This window comes from Petromyzon marinus, chromosome 22 (genome assembly GCF_048934315.1).
Source record: "Petromyzon marinus isolate PM22_M1 ecotype Great Lakes invasive population chromosome 22, UKy_Petmar_22M1.pri1.0, whole genome shotgun sequence".
Taxonomy (NCBI): domain Eukaryota; kingdom Metazoa; phylum Chordata; class Hyperoartia; order Petromyzontiformes; family Petromyzontidae; genus Petromyzon; species Petromyzon marinus.
The window spans coordinates 10,465,354-10,489,159 of NC_133688.1; the positions used below are offsets into that span (position 1 = coordinate 10,465,354).

The 23,806-nt window shown below is 46.2% G+C and overlaps 1 protein-coding gene and 1 long non-coding RNA gene across 3 annotated transcripts in view; both read right to left on the reverse strand.

Moving 5' to 3' along the window:
* Positions 1-319: 319 nt before the first annotated feature.
* Positions 320-13,249, reverse strand: LOC116945021 (gamma-interferon-inducible lysosomal thiol reductase-like). Of its 2 annotated transcripts, XM_032959078.2 has the most exons (8): positions 12,788-13,249; positions 12,483-12,699; positions 10,435-10,590; positions 9,086-9,160; positions 6,829-6,924; positions 3,762-3,914; positions 3,163-3,231; positions 320-1,427 (listed from the first exon to the last, which is right to left on the reverse strand). In XM_032959078.2, the coding sequence occupies exons 2-8, from the start codon at positions 12,612-12,614 to the stop codon at positions 1,398-1,400; spliced, it is 711 nt and encodes a 236-aa protein (XP_032814969.2). In that variant the 5' UTR covers positions 12,615-12,699; positions 12,788-13,249; the 3' UTR covers positions 320-1,397. The 2 variants fall into 2 exon arrangements, with proteins under 2 accessions (XP_032814969.2, XP_032814967.2); XM_032959076.2 differs by having other exon boundaries at positions 12,483-13,249.
* LOC142925634 (uncharacterized) overlaps positions 320-23,806 on the reverse strand; it is a 63,792-nt gene continuing 40,305 nt past the window's right edge. Inside the window, exon 2 of the long non-coding RNA XR_012942572.1 lies at positions 320-1,175. This is a non-coding gene — a long non-coding RNA (uncharacterized LOC142925634). The remainder of the gene's footprint in view (positions 1,176-23,806) is intronic.

Here is a 23,806-nt window from a genome sequence, read left to right on the forward strand (position 1 = left end):
ACTACACTGCCTTTTGTTGCCCACAACGTAGCCACACAAGTCGGTCTTGAGCTCCAACGATTTATATTGGCCTCTTGTAACTTTTACGGATGGTTGACGTAGTTTCAAGCAAAACGTCATGACCAGTTTCTAAATTTGTGTTGATAAGGACGAACCGAGCTGTGAGCATAAACAATTGGGACGTTCCATCCTTGTAGACGTAACAATTCCATTGTTTGCCTATGTCGGGTGTTGGGAGGGTCTTAACGTCGCAAATTTGGCCAAATCATTACGCGGCCCAACCCAAAAAACTATAGATCAACGAAGTCGCGGGCAGGTGTCAAGACGTCGCAAAGGTTTGTGGAAATTTTATTTTAAGTACAGCACCATACAACGTTTTCATGGTCTGCACCTCTTCCATTGATCTTAACACCAACTTCGAATCATAACGTAATAACAGTAATCATGACAATTCACATCAGCTGCATGTAGCGACAAGTGATGTTTTGCTTCTCTTCCCACCGCAAGATCTGACTATTACTAGCAACGTTGACACACAAAGGCAGGAACTGATCACTAAAGTATAAACGGAGTGCTTAGTTATTGACCAGCTCCACTAAAAGTGCCTTGAGAGCCTCCAAAGGACAACTTAATTTTCACAGAACATCTATTTGATGCAGATGAGGTTTGGATAAATGTTGCATTGTCCAATTACAATTACCAACCACTAAGAATCAAAGAGCACTTGAAGATGTGATTAATTGCCAAAGATCCCTTTTCTGTCGAATGGTATAAATTTTACCGTACATCCCCCTCCTAAATCTTAAGGTCACCCAACTAACTTGTGATTTACCCAGGTTTCACCAGGCACACAGATCATACACAACGACATCTGCAATGGCTCGCATTCAACTCGCCACTCCAACGAAGGCACTTGGCAAAAATCCAGTTTGGTCTTATGAAGGGAGGAGGTTTCTCTGACACAATTGAGCATTCAGTTTGGTTAAATTTCAAAGCAAATCAACACTTTGTTAACTATTGCTATCGATTAATATTTACAAAGCATAAACAATGACATTGCATTTTGTTTTAAAGCTTTCGTGACTGTAGGGATTCATATTCGAACATAGATGGACTCGTCCACCTGAATAAACTGCCAAATCGCTCTCCGTGGTGCTAACGTTAAAAAAAAAAAACTTTTTTCAAATTTTCTTGCTGTGGTTTTCACACCTGATGATGATTGCTTGTGTTGCAGTCGAAACGTCGTGAGAGCTTTATTGGTTTATATTTTTATTATTTAATTGTTTCCCTTCTACGCGACTTTACCGAAAGAACCAAGAATATAATGACATTGCAGTCAAAAATATTTCTGGCACCAGTGGATGGCGCCAGGAGACTGTGGAGCAGTCTGCTTTAATTTACTTCCCACACACTGCTGGCAACTGGCCCTGCAAAGGAGAAGAGGTAGAACACGGTAAGACGACATGCTTTTCTTTTAGTCGGCAAATCGTGATTTCTGCGGGGTACATTTTCCAATGAGTTTGCATCGACCCTCATCATGAGTTGCTACAATTGGCATAATGGAGTCGGCAAACTTAGATTTGGTTTTCTCAAACAACACTTCCTCATGCCTCACCGTGGGTCCACCATTCCACGTTTCTCCAACCTTCATTCAAAATCAAACCAAGTCGTTAAAAGCTGCGTGCGCTTGGGTAAGCGCTCAACAGCAGCACCACGGGCGAGGCAGGAATCGAGGATGCGACTTAAGAGCTCTCACACTTGACACGTGTACACGCAAGCGTCTCTCAATTTTAAATCGGTGCTCTAGCCATCGTCGTAAGGGGCATTCGAAACAACCATCAGGCATGTGTAGCGTGTAACAACTTAATTCATAAATTGAAATTAAACTGGTATATTCAGAAAGACAATCTGGTGGATAATGGAGTTTGAAGAACCCAGCTATTGAAAAAGAGCTTATTTGCTCAATGGGCCTCAGAAAACATAAATTGACTTAAGGTGTGGAAATGTCCATTCCAGCCAAGTCCCTCGCTTCAGACGGAGCCTCTTTTCATCGTGATTGGGAATAACCCCAGAAGAGACACTGAAGGGACTGGCACCTCCAATTTTCCTTGAAGCCTCTCTGACCAAAACCACACGGACTGGACTGTGCTTCATGTGCAGTTTTTTCACTGCACAGTAATAAACAAAACTATCCCTCAGAGCTGCACAAGACTCAATTCATTAATTTTACGTGACAAGAGTTGTGTGTGCAGTCATTGGTAACTGGGCTAAGACTATGAAACATACTACACTTAATAATAAGGTAAAAAGCCAGTCCTTCAATGCAACAGCACATTGGTGATAGCGCAGGGAGCAACAAGCAATGTTTGCAAAATATTCCCTGAATGAGCCAAGGTTGCAATTTGAAATTGCACTACCAGAAAACAGAACCATTTGTATCCTTGAAGGTTCCAGACAGTACAACGTTCAGACCATTCAAGACAATCAGTAATAATCATATATGAATATAGAGACTCCAATCAACAACCAGCCACCAAGGAATTGACAAAAGCCCTGAGCAGTGTCTCCTACTCTGGATGCCTGCATGGTCGAGAACAGGGGTCCCCAACCCCGGTACCGGTCCGCGGCTTGTTAGGAACCGGGCCGCACAGCAGGAGGCGAGCGGTGAGTCCGCGCGTGGCCCGCCAATTATTTTATTATTTACCACTTCCATCCACGCCTCTTTCCCGCACTGCGCACTTGTCTCAGTGTTGGTAAGCCCACAAGCTCTAACCCCTAGTAGCCACAATGAGTAAAAAACAAACGTCGCTGGAGAGCTTCTTTGAAAAGGGGGAAAGACCCAATGATGATCCTCCTCCCCCGGTCCGTGACAAAATTGTCTTCCACGAAACCGGTCCCTGGTGCCAAAAAGGTTGGGGACCGCGTGTCTAGAACACCCTCCCCATCAGCTGCAAATGCCGTCGAGTCCTTAACCATGTTCAAGTCCAGAATCGAGAATTTCCTTCTCTCCTTAAAAATTAAATTTAATGGTGCATATATTAACATGCCTTATTGTTCCCCAAATTACACATCCCACTATTTCGTAACACCATCTTGCGATGAGGTTTTCATTTAGATGTTAGGAAATTGCCCTGCTGTTCATCCTCATGCACGCCAAGTCACCTTGTAAGCGCCGCACACAAGGGCAAGCAGGGCATTCTCAGCCTTATTCTGAAGCGTCTCCGTGTGCTCCTGCAACAAGAGCGACGTGGCAGATTGCACCAAAATGTTACAAGGCGTAACGACGTATTTTCTGTCAGGAGAGAACGTGTGCGGCTGACAGTGTTAAGATGAAAATCTCTACGTTTAAAAACCCCATTCATTTCCATTGCGATATTTTAAACTGACATTTGTTTTCAAATGTCTTTGGGAGCCATCTGCCATTCAATTTCACGTATATTTAAAGAGCTCTCTACACACTTACATTGTTGTAAATTGAAGGTCATGCCATATAGATCTGATTTTTACACGTTGTATTGAAGCCCCCAGTCATAGTAGGCAGGCAGACAGACGAGGTAGGTGTATGGGTCGGTAGCTGGGTGGGTGGATAGGTATGTGTATAGGTTAGGTAGGCAGAATAAACAAGCAGGCTTCAAGTAAATCACGTAAAAGCCCCTTTTTGACAACTTGAAAAAGTACGATGCTTTTACTTTATGATGATACATGCCGCCTGGGATGCATTTTAATTTACAAAGCTGACAAATGTGGCAGTGAGCACTGACCCCATTGAAGACGATCCAGGGCACGTATTTGTGGTCAGGGTGGAGGGCGTCTGTACGTTGGGCGTTTTTGTGCATCAGTTTATTTCCCAGGGGGCCACTGGCACACTTCTCTACCAACTGCCAGTTCTGCTTGGGAGCCAGCATGGCTGTACACTGGCAAGGATACACAAGCACACATTTGTTATAAACACACGCTACAATGACCAGATATATATATACATACATATACAATGAAAGTCGACCGGTCTCCATACAGAAGAGTAATGATGTGTACTCTTTGGTTTTTGTCGGTAAAGTCACGTAGGTAAAATAAAATAAAAAAAAATAAAAACTAAATTAAATCACGACGTTTCGAAAACAATACAAGCTTCCGTCTTCAGGTGGAACAGACACAGCAAACTTAGCTGTATCTAGTGAACAGCTTTGGGACACACGAGATTATATACAGGTTAAGGGGGGGGAGGAGCCAGGAAGGGACGTGGGTGGGGAGGGGGGGGCTAAGTTAAGCCGCCTTTTGTCATTCTGCAGTGGGTTCTGGGGGAGGCGGTGGTGTACTTGCACGTAAAACCACCTTTTGTTATGCTGCAGGGGGTTCGGGGGGAGGGTGATGGCGTGCTGCACGAGAGCGAGTACAATCCTGGTAGAAACGGAAACGGCTGTACAATTATAAGCCAGCTAAAGTTTGACTTGGTTGATGACATCTTTCCAAAAGTTGCTCAATTTAAAACCATCCTCTCGGTTGAGGTTGTGTCTATGTTTGTATATCTGGATGGCTTCATGGACAAATCTTTGGTAATAACCGGGAGGTTTTGCAGAGTACTTTGGTATCGGAGAAAACAATGTCATGAGAACCCGCTGTGTTGAAACAATGATCAGCCACGGCCGAAGAATTCGTTCTGCCGTATTTCAAATCTGATTTGTGCTCGCGAATTCGGTCAGAAATATGTATGGAATTGATGTGGTCGAAGAATTGGTCTAGAGTAGGCCGGCCATGTGGCCAGATGACAAAAGTGTCATCCACGTACCTCTTCCATAAGGTTGGGCGCAGAGTGGCAGTCTGGATGGCGTCAGTCTCAAATTTCTCCATGAAAATGTTAGCTATAACTGGAGATAGGGGGGAGCCCAATGACACTTTTGTCATCTGGCCACATGGCCGGCCTGCTCTAGACCAATTCTTCGACCACATCAATTCCATACACCCAGCCATCAGATTTACCATGGAAGTCGAAAAAGATGGCAAGCTACCTTTTTTGGATGTCCTAATAAAAAAGAGACCTGATGGTTCAATGAGCCACTCTGTCTACAGGAAAGCTACCCATACGGATGCTTATTTGAAACCGCATTCCTACCACCATCCATCACAGAAGAATTCTCTCATCAAGACTCTGTACCATAGAGCCCAATGCATATCCAACCAGGAACACATAGGCAGTGAACTCAAGCATGTACACAAAGCTCTTAAGGCTAATGGTTACTCCGACTATACAATCCGCAAAGCTATCACTCAAACCATGAAGAAGGACCCTCTTGAGGACCCTTTCAAAACCATCACTTTACCCTACATTGCGGGGATCACAAAAAAGATCTCCAAAATCTTGAATAAACATAAGATCCAGGTCCGTTTCAACACATTACATAAAATCCGTGATCTGGTTCCGTCTTTAAAAGATGTGATTCCGGACATACAGTACCCTGGTGTCTACAAACTAAGTTGCCTCTGTGGTAGTAGTTACATTGGAGAAACCAAACGCCATGTCTCGGACCGCATTCGTGAACACAAAGCAGACCTTAAACACGGTAGGACCAACACCTCGGCCGTGGCAGATCATTGTTATAATTCAGTAGGCTCACGTGACATTGATTTCTCCAAGACAGAGGTTCTTTGTAAGCCATCTAGCTACCATGAGAGATTCGTTCATGAGGTTATCCACATATACAAGCACAGAGACAATTTCAACCGAGAAGATGGATTCTGGCTTAGCAATCATTGGAAGGATTTGATAAACCATTTCAGGTCTTAATTGATTGTTCACGCTTACGGTGGCTTTCAGACAGCATACATTAATTTTTCGTCTCCTCCCTCCTCTTTTCAGAACATAGATGGACTTGTCCTTCTGAATAAACTGCCAAATCGCTGCCCGTGGCGCTAACGTATTTTTTTAAATAAATAAATGCACCGTTTATAAATAAATAAATGCAAACCGCCACTTCTTTCAAATGTTTCTTGCCGTTGGTTTTTCACACCTGATGATGACCGTTTGCGTTATGGTCGAAACGTCGTGAGAATTTATTGGTTTTATATTTATTTTATTATTTTATTGTTTCCCTTCAACGTGACTTTACCGAAAGAGCTCAGAATATTGTGAACCTTATTTCAGGTCAAACAAGTTTCTTAAGCTTGATATGAATGTTTCTGGTTCCGTTGTCTAAGTAAATGATGAACAGCTGCACTACTGGAAGTCTTACATTCTTTAGTTCCCACTATCTATACTTTCATCTCTGTCTTGTGTAAGTTGGTTCATTTGTCAAGACGATGTTGCTGCAATTTCAGTGACACCATCTAGATGATGCCCTCAGATTACCTAGTTTCCTTTTGACATTTTCAAAAATTAGGTGTGCTTACCATTTCTCACTGCAGTAACTGACTTGTCAGGAGTGCTGTCTATAGTTATACCTAAAATGTGATGACTTTTTTTTCTATGATTTATCCAAATCCACACACAGAAATAGCAATAGCCAGGAAGCTTCACAAAGCCAATTTGGATGAAGATTCATTCCTGAGATATTTGGCCAATTTATTTTATGAGTGTTATACATGACAGGGTAAACCACAGCATCTCAAGAAAACCCACACATTTTTCAAAGATCTTCACAAGTGGATCATGAACACATTTGTAATCCATCTATTTCTTGGTCACCTACCAGCTCAGCAGGATGGAATTGTCAAAACACATGATAAAATCCGAGCGATCCACCAACCCCACTCCAAATCGATGGATGTTTTTGTGTGCACCACCACACCTCCAAATGGTGATTTAAATGACGGTGCAATTGACTAGAAGCTTACCTGCTCGGCAGCTGTAATGGGGTTAGCAGCAGACTCCATGCAATTGAAGATGGGGATATGATCATTGCTATCCGGCAAGAAGTAGATCAGACATGCCTGTGTGTGTAGGAGAGAGCAAGGTCAGCCACATCAAATACACCCTGACACAATAGCCAAATTAGTACGAGTAATGTTGTTGGCCATCATCGACCCCATCCATACAAACGTAGCATCAATGAGACATCACCCCCAGTTGATACAAGAGAAAAACTCAAATCAGATCAAAATATAATAATGGCCACTCCTGAGGATGTTACTGAGATATTGCAATCACTTTTCTGCCAGGTCCTGCAACCGTTCCACATTTTATATCCAACCTCCCCAAGTCCCGTCTTACAGTCCAATTACAACAATCTGGGCTTGAGGTCTTCCCCTCGTTCACAGAGCTCACGGTGCACCTCCGATGAGCAGAGACTTGGCTACATACGGTGCAAAAGTTCAACATAAAACATCCATAATATCCATAATAATTTTTTTTTGGGGTTAGATCGTGTAAATATAATGTGTCGTTAAACCCACCACCACCCGACACAGCCAATGAGTAGGGTTTGTCACAAACAAAACGTGCCAATTAGTTTCTACTTCACAACATTTACAATGTTTACCCAGGAAAGCCTGAGTAAGCATTGTAAAGAGGCATGACGGGTTTCTTTTTGTCATTCCTCTTGCTCTATATGCACCCTGTACCGTTCCTATTCTGCTGCAATGTGAACTGATGCCAACTTTATTGAGGGCGATATTGGCACATAAAATAAAAGGTATATTTTTTGAGTGACACTGGCAAATGTCTGTGCATATTTCCACTGTGCATGTTACACAAAGGCTTGGATGTGCACACGGGGCAAAGCCAGTCCACCACTGTGCAAGTACCCCCCCCCCCTCTGCCATGATGCCAAGTTGCCCAATCACGAATAGTTAAGGGAAAAAAGGCGTGGAACTTCAACTGGTGTACAGATATCAAATCGAGTATCATCAAATTTTGCCGACAAATGAAGAGGGGTTTTTTACCGTCCTCAAATCGATTGTGTGGACAAAGCAAGGGTTTAAACCGACGTCAAAGTCAGGCAGGTGGGCGATATCTGCCTATACATTTGCAGCACTTACAAATTGGACTTAGCTGAATCTGACGTTAGATCGGCAGTGCTATGAGCATTAAAACTTATAACAGAAGACACTTATTTCCATAAATGATTCTACTATAATGCAATGTTAATTTTAATAAAAAAATGTTTGTTGTGGACAATAGAAAGTATTTATAATTAAAATATTTCTGCAAATCTCATAACTATTTGACGATTTGAATTACTCTGTATTTTACGTTTTATTTTCATGTATTATTGTTTTGACACGTTAAGTCCATTTACCAAGGAAAAAGCACGACCTCGTTACAATCATGAATCAGTTTAAAATATGTGCGCGTGTGCAAATACATGAACCAGCTTTAAATCAATTTTTTTGGGCAATCTTAAAGTTGATCAAGGCATGTAAAGATGACCACTTAAGTTAATAATGTACTAAGACGAGGTCACATGAATGTACTCATCTGAAAAAATGGACTGCGCTCAGCTGTCAAATGTTGCAAAATCATCTTGTCACATGTGCACCCTCACGTGGGAGGTCATTTGAAAGATGAAAACAACAGCTTGTAAAAGCCATCGGCTAGGTTTAATGTTTCAATATTGACTGAAGCCTTCACTAATTAACATATACCGCGTAGTCTAATGCTTACTCAAGTTTACATACGATATTAATTCGTGTCTTCGCGGTTTTGAAAACTACTGGATGCAATAAAAACCCAGGCAAATCTAAAAAAATCGGAGTGCCTGGACAAAATCCATTCATACAACACTCAACCACCACGCTATGAAACCTATCGGCTGCAGGGCCTCTACATGTACCTCATTGCCAGTGGGTGGATGTCTCATGAAAACTATGGCTCCGATTCCCTGCATTACTATCTACGTGGCTTTACCAAAAGACACATAGAATATGTATTCCTGCAGTCACGAAAGCTTTAAGTCAAGATTTAATACTGTACATGTCAAATCACTGACGTATTCCATTAATAAGCCATATTTCCCAAAACTAGAATTCCCTTTCAAATTTTCCCAAAATGTATTAGGATATTTTTTTATTGAGGTTATCTTACTTATTTCCTCATATCAAAACTCTGATTATGGACACCTAGATCTTAAATAGTTTTGCAACACGTCCTCACCTGCAGCATGTTCCCCTTGCATTCATTCGGGCCGTGCTGACAAGTGAAGTTCCACTGGTCTCCTGCCGACTGCTCCTATAAAAACACAGGGTCAGCCGAACATGACAGTGAAACAATGCAGTGCTCTGTGTAGCATCAGCAGGTAGGTCTAAAGTCAACTGTTGCCATACTATGGAACGATTTCATCAGCAACATTTATACGTTTGTGTCAAGGTTGGTGAGTGGGCCATTGGATGGCGATAGCAGCAGCAGCCCGATGAATATCTCAAATGTTGCCAGCGAATGGTTGAAGTAGGCAGTCGTGTACTTTGTGGTCCACGCTTTCAGATTGGTAACCGCAAGTCACATTCTATCTTAATATTCTGGGATAAATTGTTTCTTGATTAATTATTCATTGATGTACACGTGAATGTGAATGTAGAATTTCTACGATTGACTCAGGCCTGTTAATGGAAACGTTCATTATTTATTATGTACTTCATGTCTTAATACATTTTACCAGTGTGCCAGAGGTTGAGTCTCTCAAAGAGTATAATCCCAACATAATGTGCTTAAAATACATCTGTAAATGACAATACGCTTATGCTGTGCAATAAGCGGGGCAGATTGTGCAGGAGTCTGTCAAGAGCTTGAGATCTGATAGGGCCTTAAAATCTCTCCGTGGCCTTGCCCCATCTCATCTTGCCTCTCATCTCCTTCTATGCCCCTCTTATCCTCTTCCTTTCCAATCTTCTGCTCTCTCTTTCTCTGCCCATCCTCCTCTCTGTGCCCAATCCCATTTTTGGCCCTTCTCCCTTAATTGCACCCCTCCACTGTGATAAACTTCCTCTGTACATTAAGCAGTCTCCATCCTTAACCTCATTCCATTCCTCTCTTAAAGCTTACCTCTTCTCTATTGCCCATTCTGTTCCTCTTCCCTCCCCTCCACTATTTCCAGTCTCTCCCCTACCCTTTTGTGATCCCTAAGTACCCTCTATCAAAGTTGATAATTCCCCAATCCTCACACACTCCTGTGATCTAAATCATTATTCTGTCACCGTTTAATAGTATGTCAAGCGCCTTCAGGTAAAAGGTGCTCTATAAATCTAAAACATTTGCCACAGACCTAAAAAAACAATCTTAGCCCTGATGTTACGGATGCATGTATGAACTTCGTTTGCACCGTATGTAAACAACCGTGCCAATCCGAGATGCGGGGTAAGGATAGCGGCAACAACACGTACAAACTGAATTAACAACACGTACAAACTGAATCAATTTGTGGCCTTCTGCCGTCACGTGCGCCATGCTGGGACTGCCAGCCTGCCTCGGCACGGACAATCACTCATGAACGGCAGCACGCTCCGTACCCTGGCGTTGCCGTACGGCACCAATGTGACGTTCATGATGTCTCCCAGCAGCAGCCAAGTGCCGTAGAGCTGGCCCCTGAAGAAATCCCGGCAGTCTGGGCACAACGACTCCATGTAGACATCGAGGAGGACAGGAGCGGAGCCCGTGCACCTGGGCTGGGTCAGATATGGCAATGGCAGGGCATTAAATAAACTCCATGGCCAGGCTGCACGTTGCATTATGTTGAACTTCTTTCGCACAGCACGTAGCCAACCATGCGAATCTGAGGTGCAGGGGAAGGACGACAAAACAGAAAAAAACTGTTCTAAAGAAATTAGTTTCTAATCTAGATTTAAAAGTACATAGCTCCAGTGGTTTCCTAATATCGGAAGGAAAGGCGTTCCAGACAGCCGCAGGCGCATCTGAAAGCACGCGGTGCAGTGACCGTCTTTCGTGCATCTCAGGCGTGTAAAAAAATTAACTCATCCCCACCCCAAAAATAGTTTGATGAATTGATAAGATTTGGAGCCAGCATTAAATGACCAAAAATCTCGCTTTTTACCATCTTATCATTCAAATCTCAAGAGAAACCAAACAACGGACAAGGATATAATAATAGGGGTTTTCCCCTTTTTTTTCTGGCAACAAAACTGAAACCTTTTTACAATGATTCATGTCGGCATTAACCACAATACCTGCAGTCAAATGCAAAAAAAACCCACTCATTACTTTGATAGTGCATTGTCTTTGAGCTGTGTGACGCCTTTTGGCGTCATCTGGTCGAGCACCAATTGGGTCGAGGCTCAAAAGAAAGCCGTCCATTGGTGTGGATCAATCAGTTTCAAGGACAATGCATCATATTATCATAGTATGTTTTTTGTTTGCATTTTGACCGCAGGTATTGTGGTTAATGCAGACATGAATCCTTGTACAAAGGTTTCAGTTTTGTTGCCAGAAAAAAAAGAGGAAAAACCCTATTATTACATTTTGGTACTGGCAAAGGAGGTCTAATGATGTAAAAATGGACAGGATGTCACCATAATCAATAACTAGCGTTGTATGGACAGGATGTCACCATAATCAATAACTAGCGTTGTATGGACATGATGTCACCATAATCAATAACTAGCGTTGTATGGACAGGGAAATCAAATACGAGGGGCAAAATATAAACGCAAACATGCATGAACACAAATCACCATGAAGAAATAATAACACATAGATTATACGTACGTGTATAAAAGCGTTAAGATAATAATATTAGATATTAAAGAACACAACGCAAAAGCGGGTAAACATAGAAGAAGCTACGGGCGCACACAAAAAGTTACGGAAATCACTGGCAAAAACACACAAACAGTACCTCTTTCGGTAAAGTCACGTTGACGGGAAACAATAAAATAATGGAACATATTATATAATAAAATATATAATTATTTATTATATATTTTATTGTTTCCCTCCAACGTGACTTTACCGAAAGAGCTAAGAATATGAATTACTGCAGTCACGAAAGCTTTAAATCAAAATTTAAGTCACACAATTGTTTGCGTCTCGTTGTCCGGCCTGCACTACCAATTGTCAAGATTTTGTCTCGCTATTCACGCATTTAGCCGGCGGTGGTGGTGGTGATGGGAGAGCCCCCCCCCCCCCCCGGGGTTCTGTAGGCCGAAGCCTCGGCCTCGCCTGCGCTCGCTCCCGCCTCCAGATGCAGCTGCGACGGCAACTTCACGGAGCGAAACCGGGCTCGCGTAAAGCAACAATTCGCAATTACGAACCTCGCTCCATTACTCCCGGCGTCAATCTCGTAAGCGATAGATGAACGCAAGAAAACACCGTCAATATTACTTTTAAAAAACACACACACACATTCATAGTAACAGCGGTCGATATTTCACACCGGGCCACTAAAAGCAAGCTTCTCAAGCCGGCACCCGCAGCGCCCAAACCCGGCAATAACTTCCAGGCGAGACCGAGGCTTCTCAAGGCCGACAGCAGGCGGCACCTTCTTTCAACGCTCATCACCACAGCTGTTATCTTCTCCACAGGGTGAGGGAGTTTAGTTTACCTCGCACGAGTCCTTGGAGGCTTGGCACATGCGCCTCGGAGCGGCGTGGCACGAGTTGAACTCGTTGTCCAGCTTGGAGCAGAAGGCGTGCTGGGCGAGCGCGACCAAGGCAGCCAGGGCGAGAGGGCCCATAGCTGCTGCTGTTGTTGTTGTGGTTGTTGTTGTTGAAGCAACTTTGTGTTGCCGGTTGAAACAACCTGCGGTGTCGACGCGACCTCTGCGCCGAATAAAGTGGTGTTGTTAAAATAATTGTGTTAACGGTGTTAAGTCGGTGCAGGCGCGCGTGCGGTGCTGAATTAATTTACCGTCGACGTTAACTTTCGCGGACGAGTTTGAAGCAACTTTTTGGTTTGGTGGGTCGCATGCGTGTTTTGTCAAAGCGACGTTCCGCTGTTGAATTAACGTCGTGTTCGAAGTTATAGTGCTTTGTTGATTAAATTAAGCAACTTTTTTGTTGAAAGCGACTTCGTGTTGTTGCCGAGACAAACGAGTTTCGTCGTCGGAGCAAGTACTTAACAACAACTTCTCATTGGTAAAGCAACTCCCAGATGAAGCAACTCTCTGCACGCGTATTGCTGAAACGCCTAGCTTGCTTGCTAGCTGCTGCTACTACTGTTGCTCGCCTAACGCCCACTTAACTTGCGAGGGATAAAATAATGCCCAGCGAGGCAAAGATAAACCAATTGTGTGCGACTGAATGCAATTAATTGATTAAATTCGACGCATCAGATGTTGAGGAAGCCCATTATTGGGTGGGTGCCAGTGCTGGAAACCCCCTCACACACACAAAGACAAAGATCCCCCGTATAGCTTCAACACACTCTTGGGGCAAGTGCTGTTAGCGAGCACCTATGAAGGCCAGGACGGCTCACGAGGGGTTTGAGTGGTCAGCACCACCCCCAGCCGCCTTTGTCTCCCCAGTGGCGATGTTTTTACGCACCGCACCAGGGACTCATTTGATGCTGAGTCGACCTAGGGGAGGCCCGGGACCGGTTCAGATAATCGTCACTGATGTTGGCCGTGAGCGATAATCTAATGCGGGTCGACAGGTTTGTAGCGCAGCGCGCTCACCGCTACACTACCGCTCCCCACACACACAGCCACTCACCCACCCACACACTCGCCCACTCACCCATCCACTCACCCACTCACCCTCTCACTCACCTACCCACTCACACACCCACTTACCTACACACTCACCCAGCCACTCACTCACCCACCCACACACTCGCCCACTCACTCACCCATCCACTCACCCACTCACTCACCCTCTCACTCACCTACCCACTCACACACCCACTTACCTACACACTCACCCAGCCACTCACTCACCCACCCACACACTCGCCCACTCACTCACCCATCCACTCACCCACTCACCCACCCACACACTCACCCACTCACTCACCCATCCACTCACCCACTCACCTCTCACTCACCTACCCACTCACACACCCACTTACCTACACACCCACTCACCCAGCCACTCACCCACCCACTTACCCACTCACTCATCCACTCACACACCCTCTCACACACTCTCTCACCTACCCACTCATCCATCTACTCACTCACCCACCCACACACTCACCCACTTACCTACACACTCACCCACTCACCCACTCACACACCCTCTCACTCACCTACCCACTCACACCCACTTACCTACACACTCACCCACACACTCACCCACTCACTCACCCATCCACTCACCCACTCACCCTCTCACCTACCCACTCACACACTCACTTACCGACACACCCACTCACCCAGCCACTCACTCACCCACCCACACACTCACCCACTCACACACCCTCTCACACACCCTCTCACTCACCTACCCACTCATCCATCCACTCACCCACCCACTGACTCACCCACTCACTCACCGACCTACACACTCACCCACTCATTCACCCAGCCACTCACCCACCCACTCACTCACCCACTCACTCACCTATCCACTCACTCACCTATCCACTCACCTATCCACTCACTCGTCCATCCACTCACCCACCCAGTCGATCCAAATATCTCCCATGTCCTGTTTAATAAGAGCAAACAAACATGAACTACGCTCAGCCGGGCAGACGTACATATAAAGATTAGTCGGTGAATACAGTGTTATATATATTAAAGTCACGCTTAAAAAGCAATGGAAAACAAAGTATTACGTATGGATTTTGTAAAAGTCAGATTTGTTGAAAATGGGTGTGGGATATACGTCGTGGCAAGAGGCCGTTGAATGGGAGGCGAGAATTCGGTGGGAATAATAAGAATCTTTATTTAGACTACAGCAGGAATCTGATGAGCTATGGAGCTTTTTTTCACTGATGTCCTGTAGGGACGAGTCAGAAAATTCCAACAACAATACAAACACCAATAAAAGTGCAAAGTATAGGAAAGGTAAGCAAGTCACGAAAATAAATACATATATAAAAATAAACTATATAAGCGCAAATTGCTAAATTGTATAAATTCCTGCCGATTTTTAACAAATGCAAGCTTACACCTCCGATTAGCACAGTTGGTTATGTAAGGTGCGAAATAGGTTAATCATAGATATGTAGTGCTAATCCCTACGTGATCCGGGGGAAAATACTCAGGTTATAGTAAAGATGATGTCACGAGGGAAAGGAAAGAGAAGGCGGGGCTAGAGAGAGAGGGAACACCCAGGGAGAGAGAGGGGACATCACCGGATGAGGTGGGGCGATCGGCACGCTTCCTGAAGGGATTCGGAGTGGAGTGGTGGCAACGGTGGAATCGCACGATGCCTTGATGCGGTGATAGAAAGGACCCCGACCGAGACCCCAGCGAAGAGGGAAAGGAATGCGCATCCACTCCCAGTGCCCCGGATGGCCATGATCTCCAGACGGGGTCGGGACGGCCCCACGAATCGTAAGAAGACAGCGAAAGGCGAGGAGCGACACGTCAGAGAGCCCTCGACCCCGCGAGAGAAGGAGGCCCTGGGCAGACCGGGTTGATCAACGCAAAGAGACGGTAATACTACTCCTGCAACAGTTGTGGGAAGACAAGATAGCTGCTAGCCCAGCGACAGCGCCGTCAGCATCCACGGCGGCTTCTTCTTCGGTTCGAGCGGGAAATCCCATGGCGGGGACAGGCTATGGCCGAGATGCTTGCCGCCCATAATGGAGTGCTGGAGACATTGGCACCGGGGATGGAGGAGCCAGCGCCGCTGACGAGTGAGAGCACAGCACCACGGCCGGTGGGGTCCACCCTTGCCGGGCCAGGGAGCCCATCGGAGGCTTCGAAATCACCACCGATAGAACCAGAGATAATAATACATGGAGAAGGGCACCCTCCGGAGGGAGTAGAATTGACTTTGTTGGGGCCGATACTGATAGCCGCCATTGAAGCGGAATTGACGCGAAATACACCAGGCCCAGTGGTAATGTTCGTTCCGGGATTTAGCAGTGGAGCGTTGGAGCCACGTCGGAAAGCACTAGGACAACGGTCCAAAGCGTTGGCAACAGTCGCAGCCCAGGTCGTGGGAATTAATTCACCTGGGGGATCGGACCAGCGACGAGGAGAGAGCGCTGATCGACTACGTAGGTGAGGCCATGTAGAAAAGTTTGTGGCTAAAGGAGGAGACTGGGGAGCATTTGTTCACTGATACGAGGCGGCGTATACATATTTTGAGTGGATGGAGCCTGAGGCACTGAAGGCTCTCCCCACGGCCCTTAGTGACGACGCTCTGATTATATATTCCTCTATTCCGGGCAAGAAAAATAAAACCTTGCAAGCTGCTAATTGTGAGATGGCAGAGATTTGTGACCCTCCGTCCAGCGCGAAGAGACGATTTCAGAGCCGTCGGCGGGAAGAGGCGGAGTCAGCCTTGGCCTACAGGAGCGCTCTCATACCCTTAGCACAAATTGCTTTTTCTAGGGCCTAGATGCGTAAATCAGCGCTGGCACAGGCTTCCACAATAGTATTTCTGGTTACTGATGAGGACAAGCAGATCTCATTGTGGATCGCGAAGAACATAAGAGCCCATGAGGAGGTGATGAGGCCACAACATATAGTGGCGCAAATAGCGGACCCATCAAATTGTCAAGGACTGGAGAGGGTCCGAAATACGGAACCAAGAAGATGATACCAAAGAAGAGGGGGACGTCAGGCCACCCGGGGGGAAGATGTTGGCGGCTGTGAGGGGGACGTTTCGGGGCCCTACACAGAGGACCTGTCGCTGGACATCCCGGGGACTCTGATCATGCAGCCAGACCCGGAACCCGGTGACCTGCCACCGATGTGGCCATATGGGCCACATCGCCCCGCAGGTGCCATACTGATGCTGCTCCACCGGGGCTGACTTCACCCCAACAGCCGTTCTCCACCCCTACGTACAACCAGCAGCTGAGTCGCAGCACCCCGAACACCTCGGCACTTCCCATCAAAGAGCTCTCATACGCACTATCAGTCGATACACCCGCCACTTCCTGACGATCACAGCCACCATCGTATTTACGCAATTTTTTACCATAACGATAGCCAGCTTCGGGTACACATTGGCGCAAGTTGGCACGGAGGGTAGAAGCAGTCGCAGCTGGAACGTCGGTGGTGATAGGCTCGGTGGGCGGAATTGAGGTTCGAATACTGGTCCATATGGGAGCGTCAGCGACTATCATATCCCTGCACGTTTTTGATATGCTTCCCGACAGGGCCCAGCAGTTGTGACCAATACAATCATCATACGTAGCGGCAAATAGGGGAAGCATGGGTGTTTTGGGACAGTTGGATATCTAAATCTGCGTGGGAGAACTGGTCATATCGGGACCCGTACTCGTCTCCAGCACATTAACAGTTCCCTATTTGCTGGGGACAGACTATTTAAATCAACTCCCTATCAAAAATGTTATGGACCAGGGGTGCACCGAAATACCGTCAGGGGTAACGGCTATATTTTTTACGCCCGGACAACGGCACCCGAACGTCAACTAAGGTGCAGGCAGTTGTCAAGGAAATGCTCACGGTACCCCCAGCATCACAAATCTTAATAAGAATCAGAAAGGGTTTTATTCGCCATGAAAGTTCACACCGACACGGAATTTACTTTGGCAGGATGGTGCATACATTCAACATATAGGAATCTAAAATCTTAAATAAGTTTTAAACAAGGCTTACTATAATAAGGGTTAAAAGTCTAACTAACACCAAGGGGCTGAAGTATATAAAATTGAATAAATATCGAATATAAAATAGCTTTAAGATATAATTTAAATATAAAAAATACAAATAGGTTAACATAGTTAATATCATGACTGCTTGACCGGACACACCTATATTAGTATCACCGGCAATGGCGATCATGGACCGACACACCCTGGCAGGTGCGGACACCATCTTGTGTCGCTACCAGAAACTGTTTATCCAAGTTTTAAACACGGCAAACACACCTGTCACTATACATGGGGGAACGGTTTTGGAGCATGTGCGGCCCATGCCAGCAGGCGATGGAGAAGTACAGGCAAGAATAATGGAGGAGGAAACTGATCCTGCATGCGAGGAGGCTACCCCCTGGCTAGAAGTTGTGACAGCGCAGGATGCTAAGTTGTCCAAGCCACAGCGTCAGGCCCTTCGAACATTGTTACAGGATTGTGAGGATATATTTAGTAAGTATGATTTAGGGCGTACTAATTTAATGTCACACCACATAGAAACGGGAAATGCGCCGCCCATCTGCCAAAATTCATATTTGCATGAGGCCGGTCGAGAAAGCTCAGATACAAATCGCGATCGATGAGATGTTAAATAGCTGACATTATTTCACCATCCACAAGCACATTGGGGGTGGGGGGGGGGCTCAATCGTCCTGGTAAAGAAACCAGACGGTTCATTGTGAGTTTGCATCGATTTCCACGGTTCATTGTGGGTTTGCATCGATTTCCGTCGACTGAATGAGGTCACATTGGCGGATGCTTATCCGCTACCGCAGATTGACGATTCCTTGGACGCCTTAGCGGGTGCCAAATACTTTTCTACATTGGACCTATCATCAGGGTTTTGGCAGCTACTGCTAGATCAGGGTTCGAAAAACAAAACTACCTTTAGGACACCGCAGGGGTTATTTAATTTTAATTGTCCTCATGGGATTAAAACGGCCCCAAACACATTCCAACGGCTCATGGAATTGGTACTGACGGGTCTCCAATGGAACGTTTGCCTGATATATTTGGACGATGTAATTGTGTTCGGATGTAATTAAGTTTGGACGATCCTTCCAAGCACACTTACACTGGCTGAGGCTGGTTGTCTCACATATCAAGGAAGCACATCTGAAACTCAAGCCTTCTAAATGCCATCTCACACAGCCTTCCGTCTGATACCTGGGGCACATAGTCAGCGCAACGGGGGTGGCGACTGACCCCGAGAAGACACGGTGTGTTAGAGAATGGCCAACCCCCGTATCCGTGCCAGATGTCAGGAGATTGATCGGCTTTATTCCCTATTACCGTAGATTCATAATGGATTTCGCGGCCATTGTGAAACCCCTACAGACACTCATAGCTAAGGGGCCGAAGTTTCAATGGCAGCCGGGTATTGTCATCGGCTGAAAAACGCTTCTGTGTAACTAGGAGAGAACTCCTGGCCATTGCGCATTTTGTGCAGAAATTTCACCCATACCTATACGGACGGAAATTTGAGGTGCAGACTGACCATACAGCACTGCAATACTCGTTACGTATCAACCTACTCTCTGGTCAAATGGCCAGGTAGATTGAGAGGCTGCAATAATTCTCCTATGAGGTGGGTCCATAGGAAGTAGGTTGCGTCACACCAATGTGGATGCTTTATCGCGTCTGCCAGAGGCAGGTACTTGTGCATGTGCTAAGGGATCACCCAGGTGTAAACCACTCTCACTTGACATGGAGTGCCTCACAGCACCTGTGCACATATGGGAAAGCAAGCCGGAGCCTGCCCTGGCCGATTGGGATTTGGGACTGAGTCAAGAGGAGTGGCAGCGATTGCAATAGGAGGATGAGACGCTGGAACCCATTCGCGCTATCGCTAAATCTAGCCCAGAACAAGAACAGCCTCCAACAGCTTCGACATTCGTAGATTATGAAGGGCTGTTGATCCGTTGGGAGATCGACACACAGTCCTATTGTGTCGTCGTGCCGACCTCCATTCGCAAAAAGTTAGTTGCGGAGGTGCATGGCCGCTGCCTCCTGCATTTGGGGGAGCTGAAAACACTCTCCACTTTTAAAACTCATTATTTTTGGCCGAGCATGATGGCGCATGAACGGCCTCATGTGTAAATGTTTGCGGCAGAAGCCGCCAGCACACCCATTCGAAGTGCCCCTACAATCAATCGAGGTTTCGTGGGTTAATGAGTTGGTGGCCTTTAATATATTGGAACCCCTACCTCGCACTGACAAAGGTTACAAATATCTGCTACTAGGGGTTGATTATTTCACGCGGTGACCGGTGGCATGGCCCCTAGCGGATCAAACCGCTCAGTCTATAGCAGAAGTTTTCGTGCATGGATATTTTATGGATAAAGGGGCCCCTGAAAAACTTCTAATAGACCAGGGTAAAAAAAAAGTCCTCAAGACTGATACAGGAAGTGTGCGACATTCTAGGCACTAAGACAGTACGCAATTCCCCATATCACCCACAAACCGAAAGGTTGGTAGAACGACTAAATCACACCATCACATCCATGCTGTGTCAGGTGGTCATAGACACTCAGACGAGCTGGGCTAACACGTAGGCGGGGTCCTGGCAGCATACCGGTTGGCCCCGTATGCATCGACGGGATACTCTCCATTCTATTTAATGTATGATAGGGAGCCAGACCCTTCCATCGAGCACCAGCTTTTTGACCTCCCAGCTGGGGCTGCAAAATGGCCTATAGCGGCACGACGGGTCATGCAGCAGTGGGAGACAGCGAGGGAAGTGGCACAAGCTGCAGTGACTTCCGCCCGTTCCGCGAATGAACGGGCTAGGAAAAAGGAAGTGACGCCCCTGCCTTTCGAAGTGCCCACAGGCCCGCTTAGGAACCTCACCCAAACTGCACTGTCCGTGGCAGGGTCCTGTAAAGGTGGTAGAGATTCTTAGGCCTCAATGTGTACGTGTCCAATTGGGATGCCGGTGATGGTATGTATATCCCGCCTATCTAAAGCCTGACCGGTCGAAGCCTACCACAGATATGCCACTAGACTCAGAAGAGCACCTACGACACTCAACAAAAACTGGGTTATCACGAACACCTACACCTTCACCTCTTCACTCACCTTCATCATCACTTCCGAGGTCAGGGAAGCCTTTTGCCGCGACGAACCAACCTCAAGAAGGTTGACTTTCCCAGGACCGCCCGTGACCAAGGAGGTGCGGCAGCATCTGACCGAGCCGTGGCTACATGGCCCAGTTACCCGGGCATGGGCCCGGGCGATGCTCCCACAGTGATGAACAACCACTGAATGCAAGACCATGGAACCGTGGATGAAAATGGCATTGTCATTCCTTAGCTGTTGTAGGTTGTTCGCTTGTTACAGTTCGAAGGTCTGGTTGAACCTTATGTGTACCGTCCTGTCTTACGGTGACTCGTTTATTGCCATCTAAAAATCTGTTCTGTACACATGCACCCCACACCTACACACAAAGTGACAGGACTCTGGTTAAGTTCAAAATTGCTTTTTTATTGACCGACAAACGTTTTTTTCCCCCCCTTTATCTCTCCTTACTCCCCTACCGTCGGGATTACCCTGAATCCCTTGGATTTCGCAGGGGTTGTGTTGAGTTGAGGACTTTTTTTTCAGGGCGGAGCGGAGGGGGGGGGGGAGTGATGTAGTTGCTAATCCTTACATGATCCGGGGGTAGAAATACTCACTGGATCCCAGGTTATATCTTGACTTTAAGCTTTCGTGACTGCAGGAATTCATATTCTTTGGGTCTTTCGGTCAAGCCACGTAGATAGAAAAAAGTAGAAAAATAACATTATCACGACGTTTCGATCGCAACACAAGCAATCGTCATCAGGTGAAAAAAGAGGGGGAAAGCTGCTGAGGCAGGCTGTTTATAAAAGTTTAGAGATGGGTGGGGCAGCTAATGTTAATGAAGGAGAGGTCTCTGTACCCGGCAGTAGGTCTACACCAATCAGAGAGCTGTTTACAAAGGTTTAGAGATGCTTGTAAATGTAAGCTAGGAAAGAGCCATCGCCACATGGAGGTGGTTACAGTTAAGACGGTGTCACAAGGGAAAGGAAAGAGGCGGGGCTAGAGGAAACGCCCATGGAGAGGGAGGGGACATCACTGGATGAGGCGGGGCGATCGGGGCACATGTTGGACGGGCGCGGAGTGAAGAGGATGCGTGTGGCGTGAGCTCACGCGGAAAAAAATGAAGAGTGTGTCGTCTTAATCTTCGTCGGGTGGACTCATTACACATGCACACAAGCTCCGGCAATAAATGCAAGCTTGGGCAATACCATATAAGAAAGTATAGTTTTGCTGGCTGGATATCTGGCTGCCTGGCTGGATTACGAGCGTGCGGGCAAGTGCACGGTGGTTGTGTCACCGCGCACATCTGTTTGATGATGCCACCCGCATCCTCACAACGTTGAGCCTGGTCCGTGCGTGCTGACATCTCGCCGTGTATCATACGACAGTATACGAAAAAAAGTTTTGCTGGCTGACTAGAGGGGGGGGGGGGGGGGGTGGGGGGGGGCGGACGGTCACATCTGTCGGGCGCACGTGCTGCTAGTTTGAAATAAATATCACCCGCCACTCAAGGGGTGAGGTATAGTGAAGCATTCTATTGTGAGCCTCATTACCAGTGCACTAACCACAGTGCCACACTGCTCCTTCAATACGAAGATGATAATGATGAAAACGAACATCTTTCAATAAATTTATTCTGTTTTAAAAATATAAATATCTGAAACCCCCCCTGCAGCATAACAAAAGGGTTGTTTACCCGCTTTTGTGCAGTTTAACAAAAGGTGGCTTGACTCAGCCCTCCCACCCACCCACGTCCCTTTCTGGCTCCTCCCCCACCCCCCTGACCTATATATAATCCAAGTCGCCTCGGAACTGTGCACTTGACACAGATATTCTGCTGTGACTGTTCCACCTGAAGACGGAAGCTTGTGTTGCCTCAGAAACGTCGTGATTTAATTGTTCTATTTTATTTTATTTTACCTACGTGACTTTACCGAAAAAAAACAAAAAGTATGAGTCCAAGGAATCGTCAATCTGCGGTAGCGGATAAGCATCCGCCATTGTGATCTTATTCAGTCGACGGAAATCGATGCAAAACCACAATTAACTGTCTGGTTTCTCTACCAGGACGATAGAGCCCCCCCACCCCATGTGCTTGTGGATGGTGAAATAATGACGGCTATTTAACATCTCATCGATCGCGTTTTGTTTCTGAGCTTTCTCGACCGGCCTCATGCAAATATGAATTTTGGCAGATGGGCGGCGCATTTCCCGTTTCTATGTGGTGTGACATTAAATTAGTACGCCCTAAATCATACTTACTAAATATATCCTCAAAATCCTGTAACAATGTTCGAAGGGCCTGACGCTGTGGCTTGGACAACTTAGCATCCTGCGCTGTCACAACTTCTAGCCAGGGGGTAGCCTCCTCGCACGCAGGATCAGTTTGATGATAATGATGAAAGCAAACATCTTTAAATACATTTATTCCATTGTAAAAATATAAATATCTGAAATAAGGCGTTGCATGGGAGAGTAGGTCAAACAGAATAAGCGTAATCTTGATATTAAGCTTTCGTGACTGCAGGAATTACTCTTTTGTTATTTCGATAAAGTCTCGTAGAAATAAAATAAAATAAATAATAGAAAACGTTTCGATTGCAGCACAAGCAACCGTCATCAGGTTTGAATGCAAGCTCGGAGAGAGACACATATACAGAGAGAGAGACAAACACAGAGACGGAGAGAGACACATACACAGAGAGAGACAGAGAAACAACGCCTGTGTTGCTGCTGTTTTCCTGCTGTGATTGTCTCACCTGATGACGGTCGCTTGTGTTTTGATCGAAACGTCGTAATCTACCTACGTGACTTTACCGAAATAACCAAAGAGTATGTTAGCTGTTGTGTTAGCCGACTCTCTGTGTTGCATCGCATTACATTTCTAAGTTTGCTAGGTTTGATTTCTCAAATTTCCAATTTCTCTCCCCCTGCTGCAGATCCCATCCCTCCCTTGTCTCTCATTGACATGCTAATTTCTCTGCCCCACCTCCCCTCGCTCTCCCCCATTCCACCTATCTCTTATGTTACTGCAGCCCCTTCTCCCCCCTCCCTCCCTGGGATCTATATAATACCTCGTCACAGAGG